The 27,892-nt window shown below is 36.4% G+C and overlaps 1 protein-coding gene across 1 annotated transcript; it reads left to right on the forward strand.

The window, feature by feature from the left end:
* The first annotated feature begins 5,247 nt into the window (after positions 1-5,247).
* LOC149819937 (putative methyltransferase PMT7) lies at positions 5,248-27,657 on the forward strand. The gene is made up of 7 exons (XM_089982647.1): positions 5,248-5,593; positions 8,954-9,368; positions 10,838-11,127; positions 11,528-11,911; positions 22,294-22,540; positions 22,626-22,764; positions 27,305-27,657. The coding sequence occupies exons 1-7, from the start codon at positions 5,446-5,448 to the stop codon at positions 27,461-27,463; spliced, it is 1,782 nt and encodes a 593-aa protein (XP_089838773.1). The 5' UTR covers positions 5,248-5,445; the 3' UTR covers positions 27,464-27,657.
* Positions 27,658-27,892: the final 235 nt, after the last annotated feature.

Genomic DNA, 27,892 nt, shown 5'->3' on the forward strand with positions numbered 1-27,892 from the left:
ACAGGCTAAAATCGGTAGCTCAGCAGATCTTCTCAGACTTTCAGTTCGCCTTCATCCATAATGAGAGAGTTCATCATTCTTTTATCATGGCAACCGAGGTTGTGCACTCTTTGCATCTTTGCGGTCAACCTTCTTTCGTTCTTAAATTAAATTTTCATAAGGCCTTTGATTTTATTCAATGGCCATTTTTATTTCAAATGTTATCGAATTTTGGGTTTGGTCGTCGGTTCTCTGGTTGGGTTAGTGAACTAGTCTCGAATGCTCAGGCTATGCTGAATATCAACAGCACCTTTGGGGAACAGTTCAAGCTGGAGCGGGGTCTGCGTCAAGGTTGCCCTCTTTCGCCTTTATTGTTTAATGCGGTCACTGAGGGTCTTGTTGTGCTGCTTAAGCGGGCCGCTGCCTGCAGTTTCATTGATCTCTTACCAGTACAGGACTTCCACGCTCATGATCTTATTTATGCTGATGATATGATCATTTTTTGTGGTGCTAGTGTTCAGCAGATGCTTTGGTTCAAGTTCATGATTCTTCACTTTTTTCTCTTTCTTTCCGGCCTTTCTCTCAATGAGCAAAAGTGTTCTCTTTCTATGTTCCACGTCCAATCTTCTATGTTAGTTGTTGGGATAAAGATTTTTAATTGTGTTATATCTGAGCTGCCTATGTTGTACTTGGGTTTGTCGTTACAAGTTAAGCACATTCCCTCTGTAACCTAGGCTCCAACGCTTCTTAAAGTTAAGTGCAAATTACTCTCGTGGCAAGCTTTTTATCTCTCATATGCTGGCCGCCTAACTTTAGTGAAGCACATTCTCTCGACCATTCCAAAATTCTTTATGTCCATCTTTCTGATGCTTGTGGGTGTGGAGAAGCAGCTGACACGTCTGCTGGCAAGATTCCTTTGGTCTTGGTGTTATCTCAAGGGTAAGCGCCACCTGGTTGGCTGGCGTTCGGTGGTCTTGTTGTGTTCTATGGCCGGTTTAGGTGTTCCTGCTTTCAGAATAAGGAGTATTGCTATGGGCTCATCAACCGGATAATCCTTGCGCTACTTTTCTTCTCTCTAAGTATGGGTCTCCTTCTCTTCTTCACGGCATGAAGCATTTTTTCATTTGCGTAAGTCTTGGTTGTCGGCTTTAGCGTTCTTCAGCCACAATTTTGAAGATCCCGCCGATATTGGTAATTGGGTGCATTGGGCTATTGCTTTTACCGGAAAGTTCCTGACCAACAAAGTCTATAGATCGTTGCTTCTCCCGGGGCGGCCTGGTTGCCCGAATCTGCGCTCTGGGTGAAGGGCCTTTCACCCCGTTCTCTGGTCTTGGCTTGGTTAATCTTGCACGATAAGGTCCAAACTCACTCTACCTTAAAGAGGTGGGGCTTCCAGCTTCCGAGTTGGTGTGTGCTTTGTCATGCTGCTGAAGAATCTTCGTTCCACCTATTTTGGTCTTGTCCCACCTTTGTGGCGATCTTTCGTAGGACTTGGAGGCACCCGGAGGTCCTGGTTATGGAGGAGTCATTTGCGCTAGACCTCATCTTGGGTTCAGTTTGCCTTCGGTGCAGTAAGCAGTGACAGTTAATCTGGAGGTCGTGATTGTTTACCACTTGGTGGTTCGTTTGGATGGTACACAATGATGCCCTTTTTCGAGAATCTCTGGTCGGCATTAATCATCTTGCTCAGAAAATCCTAGTGGACGTTTACGCGATTCTGCGTATTCATCTTCCAGATCTAACGTTTCCTCCTGCTGTCGCTTCGCTCCATCCGGATTTTATTGGTTTTGTGGTTCCTGCGTGAGCCATTTTTTCGCATGTTTGGCTCCTGCTTGTTTATGTTTTGTTTTTGTTTTTATACTTTTGTTCTCTTTGGGTTCAACTCTATTGACCCTTTCTCCGGCTACGTTGAAATCCTGTTTTGTCTCTCTCTCTCTCTCTCTCATTGCGTAGGATATGCTTGGCATACATGTGCAGCACACCAAGTTCTTGAATCAAACTCTTTTGTATATCTCATATTAGGTGCAGTGTAACCCTGGACAGTGTCACAATGATCTTGTTTTTCCAATGACCATACAAGGCTGTCATAATATGGGAGAACCTGAATCTGTTAGTGAAAAATGATAACTGAAAGTATCACATGTTTCAATCAACTAAACTCAAATATTAGCTTCTGTAATAATGTTAAGAAATCTTTTTTTAGAGAGTTTGAAAATTACAAAAAAAATAGAATTTGAAACTTTGTAAACTGAAGAAATCAAATCTCTCTCTCTCTCTCAAAAATAAAAAGAAAAAAGAAACATCACGATATTTCAAAATTTTTATTTCCCATTTTACGTTGGAGAAATGTGTGAAAGAAACTTTTGAAAATGCAATTCAAGAGCAATATCTATCCCTTGCCGTAAGAGTGAAGCTGGGTGTACTCCTTGGTAGACAAAGGGGACCTACGGTTTTATGCCACAGACACTGCCAACAAGGCATGGGTCAACCAAGTGTACTTTGGCAGTTTTTCTCAGCCATCCCTAAAAAAAATCAAGAACAAGTAAAAAAAAAGTGGCTAACTGGAAAATTCGATCTTGGTAAAGCTTTGTAAGTCATTGGATATGCAAAGGTAGCAGAATGGTATCTGTTCTAAATGGCTGAATTTCAAGAAATAAATGCAAGTAGGGATGCCAATAGATCAGATTTTACCAGATATCCAACCGAATCCTATTTAGTAGGATTTGGCAAGACAAAACGATCTCTGTATATAATCAGATGCGGATATGGTTTTGATTTTTTGCTTCCGTCAAATATCCAGATTCGATGAATATCCAAATCTGATTACATGTAAAAAAAACAGATATGGTATGATCTTTTCACCATCCAACTCCAAATCCGAATTAGAATCCATTTAATCAACATCGGATTAGTCAAATCTGGTAGTGGCCATATCGTATCTGAATCTAAACCGTTTACAACCCTAAATGCAAGTTATCAAATTGAAAGGCACATGTAAGTGTAGATGCTTTCGCATCTAAGTTTAAGGATGATATGGTATAAATCTGACACAGATCCCTATGGACCAATTCCCAACCTATGGATCTAGTGTTATTGGATCCGAACTTGAACTTGCACTAGAACATTTGTTGGGACATCGCCCAACTAAATACAAAACCCATTAGCTGCCCACTCTTTGTATAAAAAGGCTTTAATTGGTTACAGTCATGCAGATCATTTCAAGATCACGTTTGCAAAATCAGGCAAAGTTGGTCCGCTATGGATCTACCAAACCCAATTAAACCAACTGGGTCGGTGAGATATCCAACTTCAAGCCCACCTTATTTACATTTTCAAGTGTATTGCGCTTCAAAGCGGTCTTCTATTTTCAGAGATCCTGATTTCTTACATTCATTCATTCATTCATAACGACCACAACCTGATTAATTGAGAGATGAAAAATAGCTCAGTCGGTTAGAGTGATGGTCTGTCACGCCAGTAGTTACGGTTTTGAACCCGATTTTCCGGTGCCAAGTGGAAGACGATTACCAATATTCGTAGAGCTTCTCTTGGGTATCTTGTCACACAGTGAATGAGAATTTGAGAATAACTTCCACATATCATGGATGGCCCATAGTAAATAGAAATTGAGAATAATTACAAGAAAGAATATTTTAGACAAGGGTGCGGTCGACCTCATGGATGGATTAAACCAATGTTGTCAGTATGGGTATCAGCCTTGAATCGTTTGGCCACTGATTCAGCTCTATGGGCTGACACTAATACTCAAGTGAATTGTTATCAGCCCAAAAAAAAAAATATTATTACGCGTCAATCATAACGTGATATGTGTTAAAACTATTAAAATAATATAAAAAAATATTTTTTAGTATTTTTACATTTATTAAAAGTAGCAGATTCAGGGGTGAAGTGTATTGATTTTCTGCCGATGTGTATCAGCCGGTACACACCGATACTTATAACATTGGATCCAACATGGTCCAAATGGCAAAAACCAACTCTTAGATTATGATTTGTGATGAAAAAATATGATTTTATGAGCTGAAAAAATATCACAAATTGGAGGCGGTTGATTTTTCAATGCTAATAATATCGTGCCTACAAGTCATAATAATACCATCCAAGAGTTATTCATACTAACCAAACCATGTAGATCACATTGTAAAGTTAGTTTCATGGAAACACCCAAAAAAATAAAAATAAAAATGAAATGGAAAACTCCAACATCCATATTTGTGACAGTGTTATGACATTTTTGATGTTTAGAGAGGCTCTTAATAAGAACTAAAAATCAATTCTTCACAACAATATCACAAATATGGAAGTTGTGGTTCTCCTTAAAAGGGAAATCTCATTATATATTGAGAAATTCTTTTACTTTAAAAAAAATTGCTACAACTTAAATAAAAATAAAATGTCAAAAAAAGTGTTAATATTGCGATAAATTTTTTATTTTAAGATTGTATCAACTTTTGAAAATATTTTCGATAATTGTTACATAGGTCAAGAATGCACCAAAAAATTCTAGATACAAACATGTGAAAAAAAAATTATATGGAGCAATTTTTTCTAATAAAAAATCTACAGGATCAAGTAGATATTATTTCTCCAATAAAGGGTAAACAGGTACTAATGAAGTAACAAAACTATACCAACGGTGTCTCCGCTTATGCCTGTCACCTTTTGTTAGGACGTTGCAAGTTGGAACCCCAAATGATACCTAACCCCATCTTTTTCTGTAAAAAAAAATAGTATAAAGTATTGTATAGAAATCATCTTTGTTTAATAACTTTTAATCTTTTCACAGATGGATAAAATTTTTATTTAATAGAAAATGGGTTTTGAATAATGTGATTATGACATGTAATGAGATTTTTTAGGAGCTTCAAAAATCAATCACAATGTACCAAAATTTTACAACTCAAACAAGTTTACATTCAAAAGACATGATCGGCAGTGAATGTTCAATTCTCATGGGCGTCATCCCTCTCGGCAAGCCAACACACAGTATAGGTCCTGAGGACAGGGGTCTTAGCTTCGGAGTTTTATGTTGTCTGCACAACGACAGTACTTATGTCCGGCTGAGCCAGCGCAACCAGGTCTTCTTGGCGGGTGCAGTTTTTGGGTTATAAAAAAAAATCCAATCCTTAGTAAACAAAGCGTGTTTATGTTATTGGGTCAGCACCGAGTGCGTTTATGATTTTTAGTTCAATAGTTCCATACCTTCATTAGGACCAAATATAACATACCTTCTCGTATGACATGGCCACTGTACAGTCTACCCTTCCCTCATTTCTCGACAGGCAACGTCCGGATCTACGAAAGATTGGTCATGTTCATCATACAAACACTGTTTCCTACCTACAAATGTAATTTGCACTGATTCATTTCTGCCTTTCAAGAACAACCAATCTAGACTAGAAGCTCTGGGCTTGATGGTGGTGACCTTCTGAAGAGGAGGGAACGATGAGTCGGATCCTCTCGCCGGTGGCCGACTCCAAGTCGGTGAGGATGATCGTTTCGGCCCTCGTCCTGATGGTTGCATCCTTCTACATCGGGACTCTCTTCGGCAACAAGGAGCTGATCTTCATCCAGGATCCTTCCGACCCGCCTGGTACACTCTCTCTCTCTCTCACACATTACAAAGTTTCCGCAAATGGGTATTGCAGAGAATGCATTGTTCCTCGGAAATAATGAGATTTGTGGATCACCCATACGCAGAAAGGCAGCAATTAATGCTGTAATTTGTGGATGCATGCTGTCTTTAGTGTTGAGGTGGTTAAAATGGAGTTCTTTTTTTGCGTTTATTGATTTATTTTCCTGTTCTGCTAACCACATTGTCGGGGTAAAGAGGGCATGAGTTTCCTGTAAATCTGAAGGGATATGCCCAAGCTATTGTGTTGATTCTTGCGTTTATGAAGTGGGTGTGAGTTTCTTAGTAGCTCCTTCTTTGTGGGGATTCTTTCCTTTAATCAGATGGACAATGATAATATTCCCAAGTATAAGCCTTTTTAACTGTTATTGGTTATTATGGTTTTGAATGAAGTGACAACGTATTTCCCAAAATTTTGATTTCTTTTTTAATTATTAAAGTAGATCCGGTGCTGGCAATTAAGTTCTGCATTAGTGAGCTTCATGAAGTTCTAAATTCGTTTTCTTCATTTAGTTTGGTTATATGTGTTGACCCTCTGTTTATTGTTGACAAGTGACGATTTGTTTGGCGATATGATAAAAAGTTGGTTCAGGCATGATCTGTTGCAGCGGATGATTGCTCTCAAGTAGAGCTTTCGCTCACATTCAGCCAGTGATGTTAAACTACTGAATATGCATAATTTGCAAAGCTGTAGGTAATGGTGTTTGATCTTGGGTACCAATCTCTTGTCCATTGAGAGAGCACTGTGGCAATGAAAAGTTATAGGACATTGTTCTTCCCATTTTCGTGAATTGATTGCAACCAGGGAATAACATCATTTATGAATGAGTATTTAAATTATTAACCTTGAGACTCTAACTTTTCACTACAAAAACCTAGGAAGTTTTTCAAAGAATAATTTCCTGTTCTAAAGTTCAGAGCAGGGTTACACAAAGCGCCATAGGGCATGCTTTCCCGAAGCGCATTTTGGAAACGCGAAACGTGGCACTTATGAAACGTGCTGGGAAGCGCCAAAGAAAATTGGAAACCGCACTTCCCATTCTTTTTTTATTTTTTTTTGTGTTTTTATTTTTATTTTTCTTTATTTTTTCTCTTTTTTCGCTTCCCCCTTGCTTCTTAGGTCGCTTTCGGTTCGCTTCCGAGATGATTCCTGGTTCGCTTTTAAGTCGTCCCGCGCTTCCCGCTTCTTAAAATTTTGAAAGTGTCGTGCTTTCTATTTTCGCTTCCCGCTCCCGCTTCCCCGACCGACAACTCTGGTTCAGAGGAGTTTCATGGCTATAATTCACTAAGCAATATCTCATCAGATAGCTTTAATCAGATCTCTGTGTGTTTGATTAGCAGTTAAACATTGGTGTTCTTGTTCATAATCGTATTATTCACAAAAAAAATATGGCATAGCTGCCTATACTGTGGAATTGTGACTTGTTAGACTTTCATCAGTTTGAGGACCACCTAACGAAAGAAGCCTTTTGCTTTACTTGCTTTTCTGAAATAGTTATGTTCATCAAACCAGTTTAGGATTTATTAAATTAAACATCAGCCATGTTTTCATCTAGGAAATGATAAATATGGAGTGATTTTCAAGTTTGAAATGGATTGATCTCTTTATACAGATGTAAAGTGCTTCAACGCGGTAAACTTCATTAGTGCATTCAATATTTGAAAGACAAGTAGGCATGTTTTTATACAAATAGACAGATAACATACTCAAATGGGTAATTGTAACCTTACATATTTAAAACAGTTGCAATCCTGAAAATGTTTGTTAGTCAAATGCTAAAACCAAAACTTAATTTTGATAAATAAAGATACATAACATGCTTATGTAGGTAAGGCTTGAAATGTTAGAACCTTTCTTTCTTCTCATCTAGGAAATGATAAATATGGAGTGATTTTCAAGTTTTGAATGGATTGATCTCTTTATACAGATGTAAAGTGCTTCAATGTGGTAAACTTCATCACCATTAGTGCATTAAATATTTGAAAGACAAGTATGCATGTTTGTAAAAATAGACAGATAACATACTCAAATGGGTAACTGTAAACCAAAACACGATTTTGATAAATAAAGATACATAACATGCTCAAGTAGGTAAGGCATCAAATGGAAGAACCCTTCTTTCCAGCATAATGATTGCAAATCTAGAACTATTGTAATGGAGAAATGACAAAAATTCTAGTTAAATGTGATCTATAACCTTGTAATCTAGAGATAATACTCTTACTATATTTAACTATGCATACCTTCAATTTTTTTTGTAAAATGAAGATGCTGCACAAAACTTTAGAGGAAATAGTAATACACATCTGTTTCTTGCAAATCAAATGGATAGATTTTGTATGATGGTTTAAACCATAGTCACCAGTATTTATCTTGAGAATATTTTGGAGGAAATTTCTTAGGATATTATAGGTATTTTTATAGGTCTTGAGAAAATCTTGACACTTTTGAAAACATAAAGAAATTATAAAAAGGAAGATACTGGTTTCATAAATTTATTGAGTTTTATCCAAACAGTGATATTTTGTAACTACCATGGTATTCTACCTTATTATTGTTCTCTTATGGTATCATCATAATGCCATGATAATTTCAAAAATCTTCAATGCATGTAACTGGTTAGATACCCTTGATTAATTTGGGTTGGATTTTGAAAATCATTAGCACTAGTTAAAGTTAGGGATTTCATTCATATAATCTTTCTCTTTGAGCTGAAATATATAATTGAATTGTACATTGAAGTTATATGATTTGTATGTTTCCAAACAATTTTTTTTCTCTTTTAGTTACATTGCCAAATGCTCATCAAATTTTAATTCTGATCATAATTTAGCCATCTTGTTATTTGGGACATGTCAGAAAATAGATTAATATGATTTATGAGTTGGGACGTCTATTCTTAGTTTATTTAGAACCATGACATGCAGTGATCACTTTTTAAGGCTTTGAAATTTTGAAATGCATATGGCCACTTTGAACATAATCTTACACTTAATGAGCTCAGACACCTACAACCCCCCGTCTCACGCACACGCACACGCACACGCACACGCACACGCACACGCACACGCACACGCACACGCACACACACACACGCACATGCACATGCACATGTATGGAAAACTTATCCAATGTCATGTCATTCACTTAGAAGACTCGAAATCTGTTTCACAGTTCATTTATAGGTGGTTTGAGGTTTGATAACAAAATTGTTGATGTGATCTTTTTTATTACTGTTGGATTGATTATGCACTCATTTTTATGACTTGGTTACCTAATGATTCATGAATCATAACTTTGTCTCTCTATCCATTTCACAGGAACTCTCAAGTTTAATAACAAAGTTGTTTACACCCTTAGACGAATTCCAGTGGTGATCCCAAAGGCGGGGATGAACATATGCCCTTTGAACTATAATGAATATACACCTTGTCATGATATATCATTTATTAAAACTCTACTGCCAAAATTAGATCTCTCAAGGAAAGAGGAGCTTGAAAGACATTGCCCTCCTCTTGAAAAGCGATTGTTTTGTTTGATCCCCCCTCCTGATGGCTATAAAATTCCATTAAAGTGGCCAATTAGCAGAGACTATATATGGCATAGCAATGTAAATCATTCACATCTTGCTGAAGTCAAAGGTGGACAAAATTGGGTTCATGAGAGAGGTGAATTATGGTGGTTCCCTGGGGGCGGTACACATTTTAAGCATGGTGCTCCAGAGTATATCCAGAGGTAGTGTTTGTTTGATGTTCCATCTTGACTTTATAAAAGAATTTATCTTGCAAGATATCTTGAATGCAACCATGAGTCTAATAAACTTGCACTGGTTTGCTATATTGATTTTTATTGCCATTATGGTAAGTTTTATATTTTCTAGGAAGCCTTCTTATATGCTTTTCTTTTGTGTTTTAATTGGTTGTATATGCGTCCGATGCTTTTATCATGTAAACTAGGGTGACCTATGTTATCAAAGTCTTGTATATGCATCAGATGCTTTTATCATGGGGGCGGTACACATTTTAAGCATGGTGCTCCAGAGTATATCCAGAGGTAGTGTTTGTTTGATGTTCCATCTTGACTTTATAAAAGAATTTATCTTGCAAGATATCTTGAATGCAACCATGAGTCTAATAAACTTGCACTGGTTTGCTATATTGATTTTTATTGCCATTATGGTAAGTTTTATATTTTCTAGGAAGCCTTCTTATATGCTTTTCTTTTGTGTTTTAATTGGTTGTATATGCGTCCGATGCTTTTATCATGTAAACTAGGGTGACCTATGTTATCAAAGTCTTGTATATGCATCAGATGCTTTTATCATGTAAGCCTATGTTATCAAAGTCCACGTCTTTATTTCTAATTTGGCTAATGTTAGCATTACACCTACATAGGGATCACATAGGCTACATATAAAACTAAATATTTCTCCTAATTTGACTATTTTTTATGTCATTATTTTCTTTATGGATCAATGAGACAGCTTTACCTGTATGAGTCAAAAGGAAGGTGCAACATAAAGATATCCACAAACTATCCCTTTTTCATTTGTTTGTTGAAATATACAGAGAAAAGTAGGGTGCCAGATAACAGTGAGCGTGAACAGTGTGGCATGCTAATGAAGAGAGATATAAGGCTGAAAATAAGGGTAAGAAGTGATGAACAAAATAGGAAAAGCGTAAACAAGTGTTTAAGGTCCCACCTTTTATTGATTGACAACATGTGCTCTTTCAAACCATAGAAAGAAGAAAAAGATGAAAGGAGATATCATTCAGTTTCTTGTTTTGCACCATGGTATGTTTGGTTTAGATATAAGAAACTATTTACCTCATGCATTTATATTGATTTGGTATAGGGGAAGGCCTTAGAAAGGTAATATACTGATTTGGTATAGGAGAAGGCCTTAGGAGGGTAAAAGGATCAAATAGCAGCTTAAGGCATGCATGCATGTATACACATAACTATGATGTTGGTATTAGAATATATATGCATATATGTTGACTACATTATTATTTTTTTGCAGAAATCTAGGAAAGAAAAAAGGGATCTTTTTTGACATTTATGAAAGAGTTGATACCCTCTCCCTTTTAATGTGGTGTATTGCTGCAACCATTTTTTGTTGTCTAACTTGTTTGAATGAAAGTGAAAGTTATTAGTTTGATTTCATAATTAAGTGTTTTCTATTTATTTTGTGGTGATTGCAGGTTAGGAAATATGACTACTAATGAGAGAGGTGATCTACGGGATGCTGGAGTAGTTCAAGTTCTTGATGTTGGATGTGGTGTTGCAAGCTTTTCAGCCTTCTTGCTTCCATTGGGTATACAAACAATGTCATTTGCACCTAAAGATGGCCATGAGAATCAAATCCAATTTGCTCTTGAACGAGGAATTGGTGCTATGATTGCTGCATTAGCCACCAAACAACTTCCTTTTCCTAGCAACTCCTTTGAAATGGTTCATTGTTCTCGATGTCGAGTTGATTGGCATGAGAATGGTAAGACAATGAAGAGAATATGCCTAGAGTATGATATACAATATGATGAACTTTTTCCTACTGATTACATTAATTTAATATTTACCTATTAATTTGCACAATCATGCTTTTATCCCCCAATAATTTGGTGTGAAGCATTAAGGTCTTTATATTGTATTTTGAATCCTCATTATTTGCTATTTTAACATTATTAATGTGTTTGCTTCACTATGCTCTGCTGGTGTTATTCTTGTTGATGGAATATGACACTTCTATATATTATATTTAGTGATGAGTCCAAAGTTCGTTGACCTGATTTTATTTCCCATCTTATGCTATTATTTGGTTATAACTTATTACTTCATAATTAGGTCTTTTTTTATTTTAAGATCTTGATATGTGATTGTAATAATCCCTGTAGATGGTATCCTACTCAAAGAAGTGGACAGGCTTTTGAGACCAAATGGGTATTTCGTGTACTCTGCTCCTCCTGCTTACAGGAAGGATAAGGATTTTCCAAAGATATGGGAGAGGCTGATCAATCTGACAACAACACTATGCTGGAAACTCATAGCTCAACAAGTGCAAACTGCTATTTGGATCAAGGAAGCAAATCAGTCATGTCGTCTAGAGCATGCTAAGGAGAAAATTTTGAATTTATGTGTCTCAGGAAATGATAGGAAACCATCATGGCAAACACCACTAAAGAATTGTGTTAATCTTAGTCCTAGAGAAGAAGAAATTAAGAAGCTCCCTTCAAGACCAGAACGTCTTTCTGTATATTCTAAGAGTCTGGAAACTACAGGTTTGTATTTTATTTATATTCATCTAATCATCAATGTGAAATATTGTTTAAGTGCATAGTTTTTTGATAGTCGGTTCCAGATTGCCAATGCTCTAGAACAATGTGCTCTATGTTACAATCTTAATATGGTAACAAACACTGCACTCACAAAAGCATGCTTGTGTGTAAAATCTTTGTTGCCTATATGCTATGTCACATAGGTGGAGGTACAGATGCGGGTGCGGGTGGTGTGAAGGTATATATATATATATATATATATATATATATATATATATATATATATATATATATATATATGTGTGTGTGTGTGTGTGTGTGTGTACCATAAAATATATTTACAATTCTACAATTATAAGTTTTTAAAACCTAGACGATTTTGGACTTGGTCAAAGTTGACCAAGTCCAAAATTGGACCAAAATGGTTGGTGCGGGGTTGACTGCATCCAACACTTGTTGATCTATACTCAGCTGTGTCTGGTGCTGCACCCACACCCATGTTGCACCATGTTGACATGGGTGCTTTGGAGGTGTAGAGTACCCATGTTACATAGCTTATACATCACTAGGATCTGAAATAGAAAAAGATAAAAGGCAAAAGTTGAGGCCATAAATTGGGCTTTCTTTTGCGCCTTGTTTGAAACAAGCGGATATGGTGTTTATATTTTCTTAGTAGTTGTTTATCTGTTGGTGTCATATTTTGTTGGATATGTTGATGAAACCCACATTTTTCTGTGGCATGATCAAAGTCTCTTTTATCATCGTTTGTTTCTTTATATTCATTTGTTATTTACCTATTGCATTAGTAGCTGAAGGAAATCCTTTAAATGAATTATTCACAAGAAAATGGCTAGGGCTGGTAAGCGAACCGAGCAGCTCATGACTCGGCTCAGTTTGGCTCGTCACATATGTATTCATGATCGGTTTGCATAGTTGATGAGCTGAGCCACGAGCAGCTCATTTAGCTTAAACAAGTCGAGCTCGAACAAAGGGTGTTTGGCTTGGCTTGGCTTGGCTCAGGTGAGCTTGTATAGATAAATATATATTTTTATGCATAATATATATGTAAGTGTAATATGTAAAGAGAAGCATAGAATATATATATTAATATATATATATATATATATATATATATAACACGAATTATTAAGTGTAGTATATAAAATATATATATATTCCATGTATAAATAATGTGGAATTTTTTACATGAACCAGGTTGTGTTTGCCTCGTCTCATTCACGGATGAGCTCTAGCTCTAGCTTCAGTTCGGCTCAGCTAAATATGAGCATGAGCCGATCGGCTCGTTTACCAGCCCTAGAAAATGTTAGTTGCCTGATCTCTTGTATACAAAGAAGTGAAGTCTTAATTGACTTTTTAAAATTGAAGCGCACAGGATATTGGCCTAAACCTGCGATGCAGGTCCAATCTCTTTTGCCAGGTCAGATTTAAGCTATTTGTGTAGGTGGCTTCCCCTCACCATACATTAAAAACTCTACAGGGGCTGATGGATGTGCGATCCTAGCATGGCATTCTTCACTCACATATCTAATTCTCTTTGACATCTCCATTGTTTTTGAGGTTTAATGTGCACTTAATATGTATCATAGTCACCTATATTGTTCAAGGTATTATCTTGGCAAGGGTATTTCTTGGAGAGATTTTCAAAAGTTGAAAAAACTCAGAAAAATCTCAGGAGTTTAAAAAATTAAAAAATATAAATAATAACCAAAAAGATAAGAGAATAATAAGTTATGCATTATTTTTCTTCCAAAAATATATAAAAAAAAAAAGGAAACACAAACTTGAAATATAAAAAAAGAGTTTTTTTTAAAAAATATTGTGATATTATCGCAATAATTTGTCTTCTGGCAACATTTTGAAAATATCACAAGATATTTCCTTTAATATCGACTACCTTAAAATATCAGTATTTCTTGCTCTATTTTCAAAATATTGCCGATACTGGTGACAGTTATATATAGGACATCTATTTAATTCAGTTGATTGTAGGTACAATCTAGTTGAAATCACCATGATGAAAGTTGTTTTAACTCAATCTAACTTCGTAGATGTGTTCAGCATGCTTGATTTAGTGGGAAACGACCCTTAGGTCATGTTTTTTCTGAGTCAGAAAAAATTGATGCATTTACAACCATCGAATTTTGCATCACTGGAAAAACCGTATACAAGTCGGATTCTGGCAATTCAAAAGCCGGTTGCCACTAAAAGCATGTAAATCACATCCATGGGGTCATTTGGACCAAGAAAAAAAAATATAAAAAAATGGAATTTGCTAAGTCATACATACAAATGATTGCAGCAAACTTTAATCCATTATAAATTTATAATACTGATCAGGCTGATCCTAGCACAAGTAATTGACCCAAGTACAACCCAAGAAGTATGGAACAACCTAAAAAATTCCCATGTACATCACTCTCAGTCCGACACCATTCATCTAAAGAAGCAACTTGCTGACTGCAAGAAAGAAAACCAATCCGTGTCGGAAACCAAGCTTAAATTGGCTTAATCAAGCCTGACAAACTCATTGGCCCAGTCAAGCTCAGCTCGTTTGTTTATTTTATCCATTCTATCTTGCAACCAGATTTGTTTTGCTTCTGTGTCACCTTTTGTCAAGTACAACTCATTTTGCTGCTCACTCTCTAAATTTTTTGAGCCAAGGAATTATCAACTAGGCAAATAAATTGCATGCCATTTCTTTTTCAACTTGATTGTCTAGATTTGTCTAACAAGTAGATAATGATTCATCCTTTTCAGCAAGTTGGAGAGAATTATGTAATGAAACACTAGGCAAAGAACAATGTAAAAAATGACTATAAGAGATGCACAAGCATACAAGTACGAGGCCACTAATGGGCAAGATACAATAGGCCACAAAGTGGCAAGTGACAAACACACAATATGAAAGAGGACTTAAAAATATAAATGAACTTCTTATTGAAAAGGGCTCTCAAAAGCCTTACGTTATAGTGGGGCAAGACCCCCTATTTATACAACAAGAGGGAGCAAATAGGGGCTCCCGTAGAGTCATTGGGAGCCCCTCCAACGGTCACATTTGTGACCGTTGGAGAGGGTCCCCAACGACCCTATTCCAACAAAAAGAAAATAAAAAATATAAAAACAAAAATAATAAAAATACAAAAAAGGAAGTTCCTAATGGACATGCGTATTTACAAGTGAAAAGATGAATTTGCCCCTAGTGGACATTACAAAAGTCATATATATATATATATATATATATATATATATACTTTAACAAATTATTGCTCTTTTGCTTCTGCCTGGAGTGTCCAACCAAATTCATCCTTTGGTGTAGGCTAGATAGTCTTATTGCCTTTTTCTGTCTACCTGGAGAGTCCGTCTTATACACGTGCATGGGTTGACATATAATGCAACTTGTCAGACAGTGGGTAATGTGGGATTTCCCTGTTTTCTCACCCAATAAATATACTCTCTTTCGGCCAAGAATGATTGATTGAATTGTCCATTCAATTATTCACTCAGGACCCAAATGACTCAATTTTTGCCTATGAACTATTTGTGCCCATGGATTAGTTCTATCCAAGAGTATCTACAAGATGCAGCTGTTATGCCTTCAGTAGCAAATAACATGCTTGATGTACCATGCAAAAAATAAAAATTTGAAATGCATAAATGTTTTTCAGTTCAAATGTTATTTCTGAACAGGGCCTAAATGAAGAAAATAGAAAGTAAAATCAAAATTAACCAACTGTAGGAAAGAATATTTAATAGAATACTAGTAGTGGCAAGAGGGATATTGGGAGGGTACAAATCAGCAATGCATCTGCCTAGTGGTCAAATGCACTACTAATCATTCAACTAGTTGCCTAGTTGTCCTAGATCCTGGCTGACTGTCTTAGTCCCAGCACTGGCCAGTTACTAGTCGACCGACTAGTTGCCTTAGGTCTTCTATTTGTTGACTAGGCAAGCTGTTAACTAGGCAACCAGGACTCAAAATTTTTTATTTTTCTAAAGAAAAAGTAGTAGACTCTCTCTCTCTCTCTCTCTCTCTGAGCTAGCGCAAGAAGAAGAGGAACAGGATAGTCCAAGTACTCTTCCTCCCTCTCTCTAGAGAGTACTTGGTCAATCCCATCCATCTTCATCTTATTTGTCTCCCGACTCTCCCCCACCCTTTTGTTCTTCCTCTTCTTTTTCTCCCATCTGGTCCTCTTTCTTCTTGTTCTTCTTCTTTTGGTATTTTTATTTTTTATTTTTTGGATGCTTTGATGACGTTTAGGAGCATAGCAGCTAAGCAGCACCTAGGACTTTTGACTACTTAGGCATCTAACATATATGTGTTGTGTAAGAACCATATTTATGAGTTCTTGAAATATTGTCTTCAAGTTACCCATTAAAGGATGGCATGTTTTATGTACATGATCATGTTTCTAGAGTAAAAAAAACTGACTAATTCTAGAGCTTCAATTTATTCAAATGTTTTAGTTGCAAATAGTGTTGGGATTTTGGCTCAAAACTATTTAGGTTTGCTTACTCATCTTCCTACATTTACCTAAGTTAGTGGGTGTTCATTTATTCCTACAAGTTTAGTCCCACATTAAGGAGTGTGAGAGCTTCACTTGGCTTTATTAAGTGAGGTGTTGCCTTTATGGGAAAGACCCATTGGGGACATATCAATTTGAACCTTGAAGAACCTTGGACTTTGGACTATGGACTTTAGACCTTGAATTTTGGACTTTGGATTTTAGACTTGGACTTAGATTTGAGTTTTGGTTTTTGTTTTGGTTTCGGTCTAGTCTGGCTTAGCTCGACTCAATTCAATTTGGTTTGGTCTTTGACCAATCTTTTTTGGAATTTTGGGATGATTTTATCTCCAAGTATTTAACCTACCCATTATGAGCCTTGACCATACTCTTTTGTACCTTGACCCAGTCTTCTTATCCGTTGAAACCCTTTTGACTTTGACCAGAACCTGCCCAACATCTTTTGCATGGGGCATTTATGGTCAAACTGTCTATTAGGCACTCCTCCCTATTGACTGCTGACCGCGACCCAAGATTTGAACCTTCTTGACCTTGGTAGGGTCGTTTTGGACCAAGGTTATACCTTTCTGTCTGTTGACCATGCTTAGCCAGTGTGCCTCCCTTGACAAGTCGTTTGGGCCATTAAGGCTGGTTGTTTGGCCAACCTAGGCTCTTTATTTCTGGTTGTTGGTCTGGGGCCTATATATACCCCAACCTTCTCTCATTCTCTCCATTATTCACCTCTCTCTCTCTCTCTCTCTCTCTCTCTCTCTCTCTCTCTCTCTTTCTTGAGTTCCATAGCTCACTCACGCTCTCTTTTTCTCTAGTGCTTTTCCTATTTCTCACTCTAGTAAGTTCAGACCTTAACTTAGTCAAGGCTTTGCCTAAGTTTAGCCTAGGGTCAGTGCCTAAGTTGTGTAAGGAAAACAAGAGAAATACAAAAGAGCCACCAAGGGCATACAATAGACAACAAGAGAATGCTCAAACACAAGTTCACAAATGGATAATACACAAGCCAAACAGTGGCAAATACAAAAGATTACAATAGCCACTGGTGGGCATACAAAAGAACACAAAACACATAAAAATATGATTTTTATTATGAGAGAATGCTTTGAAAAGCATTAAGAAACAAGAGAAGGCATTACAAGAGGCCATATAGCTGTTGAGGAGATCCCAATTAACCCATTTAAATAGGCATTACAAGAGGCCATATAGCCGTTGAGGAGATCCCAACGATTATATTGGACTGTCCAATATACCTCATACAAAAAAGAGAAAAGACAAAAAAAATATAAAAAATGTACAAGGACAAAACTGCCCCTAATGAGGGGTACCTATTACATAAGTGCAAATAACCAAAATGCCCCTACATGGACAAAACCTATACAATAATAAAATAGTTAATATATACATATATACTCCTATATGAATATATACACTCATATATATATATATATATATATATATGAATTAATACATTTTAACTTTACCCTTCAAACTTACAGTGTGATTACCGAAAGTTTGAAAATACAAAAAGAAACAAAGGGAAGAATCCAAGTCTTCATTGATAATCTTCACCAAATGCTCTTATCGGCTATCTCCATCTTCATAATGCATAAAAAATAAAATTTCTTTCTCGACCCATATCATCTTTAAGAACTTGCAGAGAGAACAAAACAAAGGTTCCAACTATACAAAGGAAGATATCATAAAAGAAAACATTTTAACCCAATAGTTATAAGATATATGTATATAGTTTCAAAACAAATATATATTTTGAACAAGAATAACACAGATTAATATATATATATATATATATATATATATATATATATATATATATATATATATATATATATATATATATATATATATATATATATATATGAAGAGAGGATGGTTAAGTTCCCCAACAAAACATAAAAACACTATAAACTAAACCATTTTTAAAAGCGAGTAAGATGTTCACCTTAAGCTAGAAACATTAGCAACAATTCAAGCAAGGTACAATAGTCGTTAAGATAAACACAAGGAATATACTTCAAAACCATTTTTTAAGAATTTCTTGTTTAGACAATCATATAAAAACAACATATTTTCAAGGAAATATAAATTCTAAACATATTAAAAATTCTTATCCTTAAAGTCTAAAAGACACACACATGTTAGACATAAAATAAACAATTTTGCAATAATGTCTCAAAGGCTTATGTAAACTTTCAAATAAAGATACATCTCATAAAAAAACCGAAAACATGTATATTAAATGTAAGAACTCAAGGGAGTTTACAATAAATGAGGAATTAATTAAATTCATACAAAAATGCAAGATAACCAACATGGAACAAATCTAAATATCCTCAACATATATATCCAACATGCAATTAAAGCATATTTAATGCACATAATAATGAATGAGAGCAATCTCATAAATCACAACCCATTAGGATTCACTCACACAACCCGAAATTGATTTAAGTACAAAGGGCCAAACAACAATCATAAAAGTATAAATATTATTATCAATGAAATACACATAAGATGCATGAATGAATAAACATTTTTCATACAAGGAAATGTGGGCAGCAAAAAAGATTATAAAGTACATGGAGAGATTTTAAAAATCCTACATACAACAAATCATATCAAAAGAAATGATATTTGCAAATTTCAACAATAGTTTGCTCATTACAATCAATCACCTCTTTGACCTCCAATTCAATATCTTCAAAATTTAAGTATATCAACGCGTAGGATAAGAGATAAAACACAAATGTTAGCAATAACCAAACCATTGACCATGCACCTGCAATACCGGCTATCTAAAATGATAATAACAACCAGCTACAACTACAAGAGGTGCACATCCCTCACCTCACAAATGATTGTAAAATTGTAAGCAACAATATCAATTTCAACGGGTGCACATAACTCACCACACTTATAAAACAAAATCTCTTAACCAAAGGAAAAATTACTCAAATAAGAGGAGAGAGTGAAGAAAACAAGCAATAAATAATATTTTAATGGAAACAAATTAATGTTGATAAGCAAGGAGATTTGAAAACAATACTCAAATCAAGGTAAAAGCAATAAACTTTGCAATATTATGAGATTTAATTCATAAGGACCAAAATAATCACAAGCAAATAACAATTGAACCATCATTAACGAAGATCGATACAAGCATCTAATAAACAACGGCCAAATAAGCAATTGAGTGATACAACTCACTCATAGAACCAGAGGTCAATCAAGTGTCCGTCAGAACCAAAACAAGTGTCAATACAAAGATAAAAAACACAATAAATTTGAAGTCATACATAAGGACATGTTTTGATATTTATAACCACAAAGTGTTCAAATAAAGTATCTAAGTGTCAAGAACACATAAACTCAAAAAACAATAAATCACATACTTACATGTTAAAAAGATTTATAAAAGCATACACTTGCATAAATATTATTTCACAAAATAATATAAGCCCTGTGAAAGCATTTTAGCATAAATATGAGTGCAATTTAAATCTAACAATAAATTTGAAAAATCAATTTAAATATTTTAACAAATAACCCCATATACCCAAGGGAATTCAAAAAAACCCAATCATGTACTAATTAACAATCATAAAACAAAGGAAATTTCAAAAAAGTTTAAGAAATAATAAATAATTTTTCAAATATAAGAAAATGAGTGTTTTTTTCATGCATAAAGCATGAGATAGACAACTCAAGTAAAAATAACTAAAAGATTTAAGTTATATACCGAGTCAAGAACTCCCTTGAATCCCAAGCCATACATCGATCATGATTTCTTCACGAAGCATGAATCTAAACCAAGGAATCCCAAAACCCAAATAAGCAAAATACCAAGAATTTTTCTCTTGGCTTTGATACCATGTAAGGAAAACAAGAGAAATACAAAAGAGCCATCAAGGGCATACAATAGACAACAAGAGAATGCTCAAACACAAGTCCACAAAGGGACAATACACAAGCCAAACAATGGCAAATACAAAAGATTACAATAACCACTAATGGGCATACAAAAGAACACAAAACACTTAAAAATATGATCTTTATTATGAGAGAATGCTTAGAAAAGCATTAAGAAACAAGAGAGGGTTTTAGCTCATTTAAATAGGCATTACAAGAGGCCATACAGCCATTGGGATGCTCCCAACGGCTTTATTTATAGCCATTAGCCATTGGGGAGATCCCAATGACTATTTTGGACTTTGGCCAATATACCCTCATACAAAAAGGGAAAAGACAACAAAAATGTACAAAGACAAAACTGCCCCTAATGGGCAATACCTATTACATAAGTGCAAATAACCAAAATGCCCTACATGGGCAAAAAACTATTACAATAATAAAACAATTACAAAAATATATAATATATACATATACATGAATCAATACATTTTAACAAGTTGAGCTTAGGGTCTAGCCTATAGTAGAGATTAAGTCAACCATACATAGTCAAGAGGCTATTCAATGTGGTTCATGTCGAGTTTATCGGTCTCACCCAGTGCAGAGCTTGGGTTGATCTTCGCGAGAAGGCAAAAGCTCAGCTGTATCCTGCGAGCAAAGTTGCACGAATACCCATTGCACAAAGGACTTGATCTTAAGTGGAGCAACTATCGCTTGAAAGACAGTGTGTGTAATGCGTGCCTTTAAACACACCTGATTCAAGCTCAGTTGCCTTATCCATTGAGTGAAATATTTTTCAACAGGTAGGGCTGGTAAACGAACCGAGCAGCTCATGACTCGGCTCGGTTCGGCTCGTCATGAACTTGTTTGTGATCTGTTCATATAGTTGGTGAGCTAAGCCAAGAGTAGCTCATTAAGATGAAACAAGTCGGCCCCATCATAGGGTGTTCGGCTTGGGAGAGCTCATATAGATAAAATATATATTTTTAATATATTGTAAGTGTAATATATAAAAATAAAAATGCATAAAATGTATATAAAAAGAGAAGGATGAATGAAAAATATATACATAAAATATGAACGATTAAGCATAATATATAAAAATTATAATATTTTAAGTGCATTATATGTATATATATATATATATATATATATATATATATATATATATTCCATGCATAAATAACATGAAATGTTTCAAAACGAGCTAGCTCATGTTCAGCTCGTCTCATTCAGGGATGAGCTGAGCTCGAGCTCATCTCGGCTAAACACAAATACAAGCCGAGCCACGAGCTCAATCCATTGGTAAATGAGCCAAGCCCGAACATGCCCTGTTCGGTTTGTTAGGCTCGTTTACCAGGCCTAGCTGCAGGGAAGTATTCTAGATGACGTTTCATTTACTTTCAGTTTCTAATCCTTGTGATTTCTTACCTACTTTGGGGCTTTCTGTTAAATCAAAGGGTTTAGGTGTTAGTTTTGAGCTACCTTCCTTTTTTTTCTTTTCCCCCTCTTTTGTTAATCATGCTGGATGATGTCCCCTGGTATATGTTGAATCAGAGACCTGTTTGGCTGGTGACATGACTTATTGACCAAAGCAGTTCTGATAAGTCTTACCTAAAGATGGACATAGTTGCACATCACCAGCTTAGTTTAACATTTGTCCAATTTGGTCAATGTGGAACAATGGCGATAGCTAGAAACAATCATGAAAACTTCTCAAGGGAAAGATGTGGAAATTTATGTGCCGCATATATAGTTTACTTTCATACAGATGGTAATTTGCATGCATTGCAAATGAACCATAACTAGAGGATATTTTTAGTTTATCATGTTTGTAAAACCAAAGAACACAAACCATAGTCTCCTTTTCCTGTGGATAGTTTTTTTTTTTCCTTGATTATTCTGATCTGTTGTCTTCTACAGGCATTAGTCCAGACATGTTTAGATTGAATACCATATTTTGGCAAGAGCAAGTGATTCAATATGAGCAGCTGATGGGAACCAACTATACAGAAATTCAGAATGTCATGGATATGAATGCTTACTGTGGTGGGTTTGCAGTTGCTTTAAGTAAATTGCCTCTGTGGGTTATGAATTTAGTTCCTGTGACTATGAAGAACACACTAGCTGCAATATATGACCGTGGGCTGATTGGTGCTTTCCATGATTGGTGAGAATACCTGCATCATTAGGTTTTTTTCTTTTCCTTTTGTGCATATTTTTTATGGTCCATCTCCAACTTGTTGGTACCTCAGGTGTGTGCCTTTCTCCACATACCCAAGAACGTATGATCTGTTACATGCTTCTCACCTTTTTTCACACTATAAGAACCGAGGTGAAGGTTGTTTAATGGAAGATATTATGCTAGAAATGGATAGGATCATCCGGCCTCAGGTACCGTGCTACACTTTTTGCATGACCCTCTTATGGTGCTTCTTTGATTCTGCAGATAGTCCATTTTACGATGTCCACTTTATTCAACATTTCATTTCTTTTTATGCAATGCCTTGAGAAAGCTGATTAGTTCTTATATTCTTCAAGTTGAAAGAACTCCATGGTTTCTCATGTGCCATGTTATTTGTTTGTATTCTTTATGCCAATGCATGTTTTGTGAAATTTTACTTCACTTGGTAAAAAAACATTGTAAAACTATTCTTCAATTTCTGCCTCAGAAAGTCAAAATCCAAATGAAAATATGCTATTTTGTCGTGTTTGAGTGCAAACATTAAATTTGCAGCAAATACCTAAAATCTTACTATATTAGGTATACTAGATAAAAAGTTACAGTCATAGCATGGAGGGGAGGGGGAGGAGAAACCAACCTTCCTTACTACCCATGGGAGGAGAAAAAAAAAGGAATTTTAATCTGCCACCCCCGCTCCTAGTCAGCCATGAAGACTAACACAACAGGTCACTGAAAGAGTTGAAACCATGGTTGCCAGTCGAGGAAGCGGGAAGCGATACCGGAAGCGGAAGCTGAGACAACTTAGGAGTGAATCAGGAAGCGTCTTGGAAGTGAACCGGAAGCGACCTAGGAAGCGAGGGGGAAGCGAAAAAAGAGAAAAAAAACAAAAAAAAAAAAAAATACAAAAAAAAATGAAAAAAATGAAAAAAATGGGGGAAGCGCGCTTCCCCCAAAAAATGTGCTTCGGGGAAGCGCGCTTCCTCAGTTACCTAGGCGTTTCCGGTAACTCTGGTTGAAACCCATTATGGCAACATTAGAAAGTGGACAATGGAGAAAGAGGTCTGTTTTGGAGGAGCCTGGGAAATGATGGCTGAGGATTTCAAAAGAATCTGCACATTTTCATTGGTTAATTGCATGGGAAACCATAGTTTGATACTAAAATAATTATGATGTTGAACACCAGATTTCAGATGTTGACAAGTTCACAAACTTTTAGCGCCACCAATATATTTCATAATTTCATAGCAGTACTTTGTTTTGACTAGCACCAAACCTAGTTTTACAAAGTTGCAAAACATATAAACACAATAAATTGTATTTTCAGTGGTAATTACATATGTTATAAGTTATCAGAAAATACTGTTGGTAGTCCTATTCAGGAGAGTCCTACAACGAGTTCCAAAAAATGTCAAGGGCAGTAAATGATGGTCAACTTGTTAGTATTTGCTATAGGCCATAGGCTTCACAGTAGTCCAAGTCAGTAGACAAATAAATAGTAGTGCAAGTGTGACTATCTAGAAAGCGTTGTCATACAATAGTTGATGTTCAGTATAATTTATAGATATATTCACGATGCATTTTTCAATATAATGACATCAGAGCAAAATATAGAGAAACTTTTAAAAGGAAGGATGGGTAGGACACTTTTCAAACATCTCCGATCGAAAAAAGGAGGAGTTGGAGTTGCTTGCAAAATATAAGTTGACAATCTGTAACATGTTTTTTACCATATAAACCATTTAGGTTATATGTGTAGGGCTTTTTTTTTTAGAGAAAAGATAATAAAATTATTAGAAATAGGCACAATGTAACAGATCAATCTAGTTAGGTGGTGTGTGATGAGGTATCACACCCCCATTCAAACCGAATAGCCAAATTCATTCCCAATACACAAAGTTAGAACATGACCAATCCAAAATCAGCAGCAAAGAGAGGAAATGTGCAGAACCGAATGTGACCGAGCATGGTGCTCATGTCGCAGCCCTGTTATTCCCTAACCAATCAGTTAGCAGTCCGGCCATTTGCGATGCACCCGTTCCTTGACTTCCCACTTCAGCTGGTACAAAATGCCTTCCAGATCAGGAGCCTTACCCCTTGAAGATGCGTTGATTTCTTTCGAGCCAAATAAGTCTCCAAGCTGTTAAGAACCATACACGCCATACAAATTTCCAGCGAGAGCCTTTTGAGTTCATGCGGGATGCAATCAAGACCTCTCTTAGGAAAGCGATGTTGTCCCAATTCATGAAATGGTCATTCCACGCTCGGTGCATTAAGGTGCAGATGAAGATACAATTCCAAAAGAGCCGAGAAGTGGACTCCTCCTCACAATAACAAAGCGAGCATTGGCTAGCAAGGTGACACCCCCGACGCTTGAGTCTAAGTTTCGTATTAACTGCCTCACAAAGAATCATCCAACCCATGAGAGACCCTCTAAGTGGGAGCCCACCATCCACAAAGATTTCTTCAGTAGCCATGTAGGGGGGGGGGGCGGCATGCCAAGGAAACGGTACATGGTAGACACTTTAAAGTCACCTTCCTTAGCTAGTGGCCAACAAACCTCATCTTCCCATTGAGAATCAGGAAAACTATCTAATTCTCCGGAAGAGTAACCCTCCAATAATGATGCCATAAGTGTTGTCCATTCGCAAAAGACCATATCTGATGGCTCTCTTCTTAGTACAATGTCCCATACCTCTTCTAAACTCAACCAAAAATCACTATTTGGCTCTAGCTACATTATACAAGTTAGGGAAGTTATTCCGAAGTTTGGTATCCCCACACCAAACATCTTTGCCAAAACAAAGTACCAGAGTATCGTTACCCACCTCCACCCGAATAACCAAATTGAAGTGGTCCAATGTCGTGACCCACCCTTTCCAAATCCTGGAACCTTTTTTCCATTTATGATTTTTGGACCAGCACCAACACCAACCCACCAAATCATGTTTTTCCAATAAGATTAGACTAAGTGTGCCCTCTTTCGTATATATCCTCCATAGCCATTTAGACAAGAGGGCAAGGTTGAATTTTCTCAAATTATGGATCCCTAATCCCCCAACTTGTAGTGGTTGGAAGACAAAAGACCAATTAATGGGCGCCTTAGACTTCCCTTCGATCTACCCGTGCCAAATAAATTTTTGAAAGAAAGTATTTAGGTGCTTTTCTACCTTGGGCAACTTGAAAATTTATAGGAAGTGAAGCGCGAAGCAAGAGATGTTGAAACAAACAAGGTTTATTCTACCCGCTCTTGAGAGCAAACGGGAAGCACAAGACTGAATTTTTTATCAAATTTTATCCACCATGCTCCAATGAGACTCCGTAGAGACCCCCAAATGTAGTTGCAGCCCCAAGTATTTCAAAGGCAAGGAACCCTCTTCACAATTAAAAATTGCCGGGGCTAATCTTTGGGAGTCCCCATTAGGGTCATTCAACGCCATTATTTGTCTCTTTCCTTCATTCATACGAAAACCGAAAATTTTCGAAAAACATTTAAGCAACACCCATCGGGTCCACATGTTATTCTCCGAAGCCTTCCCAAAAATCAAGTCATCCGCAAAAGGGTGGGAATTTGTAATTGAGTCTGATACTTTGCATCCCTTGAACACACCTGCCTCCTCGGCATGTGAGATCATCACCGATAGCGCTTCCATAGCCATGATGAAAAGAAGAAGTGATAACGGGTTGCCTTGCCTCAACCCTCTTTTTGGCATAAAGAAGTCACCATTCTCCTCATTAAGGGAGACCACAATCGAGGTTGCAGAAAGAAACCCTTCAATCCAATGCTTCCACTTCTCACCAAACCTCATCTTTTGCATACAACACAACAAAAATCTTCAATCTAAAGAATTAAAGGCTTTTTTAGGGTCTATTTTTAAGACAAAAGATTTCTTACCTTGGAGCTTGATGGAGTGGAGCGTCTCATGTGCGCATCATGGAGGCGGCGACCATGAATGAATGCGCTTTGCCATTTTGAGATGAGGTGTCCAATAACTCCCTTGATTCTCATTGCCAAAATCTTTGATATGATTTTGAAGACGGTGCCCACCAAAGAGATGGTCTAAATCTTTCAATGTTTTGGGCTTGCGGGTCCTTAGGGACGAGGACAAGTGTCAACTTGCCCATAACCCCTGGTATCTTGGCATTTGAATGAAACTCCATCATCAATTAAAGTAGATCAGCCTTGACACACTCCCAAGTGAGCTTTAAAAACTCTATAGGGAACCCATCAATACCCAGGCTCTTGCCATTTGGAAGAGACCAAATAGCATTCTTGATCTCGTCCACGGTGAAAGCGCTAGTGATGCTCCTCCTTTCCTCTTCGCTTATGGATTTGAAAGCCATGTTAGAGATGTCATAATCCGCACCCACCACATAAGAGAAGCGGGCTTTGAAGAATTCGGTGGCACAAGGCAAGATTTGAGAGCCCTCCTTCCTATAGGGCTTGAAATTCAAGAATAAAAAACAAGGGTTTCTACTAATGTATGGTACTAATACAACTAGCCTATTTTTTCCACATGTATACATGTAACTATGCATTTATGTACCCTTATCCATGTCTTTATAACATAGTTCAGAGAATGTATTTCTCTTGTATAAATAATTGTTGTATTTGGTATATTTCCTGACATTTTCGCACTCTCAATGGGTATGTAAGATTTCACAAGTCTTCTGCATCATTTAAGAGATTTACCCTATTTCCTGGAATTGGACCATAGGGTAGCTGTTTTATAAGATCATCTCCTTTTGCAGGGTATCATTATTATCAGAGATGAGGCAGTCATTGTGTCAAGAGTCAAAGATCAAGCTCCTAAATTCCTGTGGGATGCTGAATCACATGTTCTTTCGGATGAAAGTGGCAATAAAGAAAATGTATTGATATGTAGAAAGAAATTTTGGGCAATTTCTTAGTATGTATAGCTTTTTAGCTATTGGCTGAAGGCGGTCCCGATTCTTTGAATGCATTTTGTTGTAATTTCATTAGATGAGCTCAACTTTCTTTTATGATCAACAATCAGTTACTAAAAGTGCTGATTTGTGTTTTCCTCTGATATTCTATGTAGCATGCAATGTACTATTATTACTAGAGTAACTATTTGCTGGTTGGAAGATATTCATAGAATTGCCAAGAAAATTTTGGATCCTGCTGTGCAGCTTCTGCCATTTGAACAAGAGTACTCAATAATAGGTGACACTTTTTTTTTCTTGATAATGGGGAGAAACCAACACTCTAGTTTACATGTCCTGTTACAGGTTGAAAGGTGTCATGTTGACCATGCCCTGTTTTGGTGTTCACAGTATAAAACTCCTCGAGTACTCCCCCTTCCCTTAAGGCAGGGG

This window comes from Nuphar pumila, chromosome 12 (assembly GCF_984573655.1).
Source record: "Nuphar pumila chromosome 12, dmNupPumi1.hap1.1, whole genome shotgun sequence".
Taxonomy (NCBI): Eukaryota; Viridiplantae; Streptophyta; class Magnoliopsida; order Nymphaeales; family Nymphaeaceae; genus Nuphar; species Nuphar pumila.

Bases quoted from the DNA above. Each gene is read 5' to 3' on its own strand.
- LOC149819937 (XM_089982647.1), top strand. From the start codon at position 5,446: ATGAGTCGGATCCTCTCGCCGGTGGCCGACTCCAAGTCGGTGAGGATG. The intron at 11,128-11,527 runs GTAAGACAATGA...TAATCCCTGTAG, and splicing joins AGTTGATTGGCATGAGAATG to ATGGTATCCTACTCAAAGAA. The intron at 11,912-22,293 runs GTTTGTATTTTA...TGTCTTCTACAG, and splicing joins TAAGAGTCTGGAAACTACAG to GCATTAGTCCAGACATGTTT.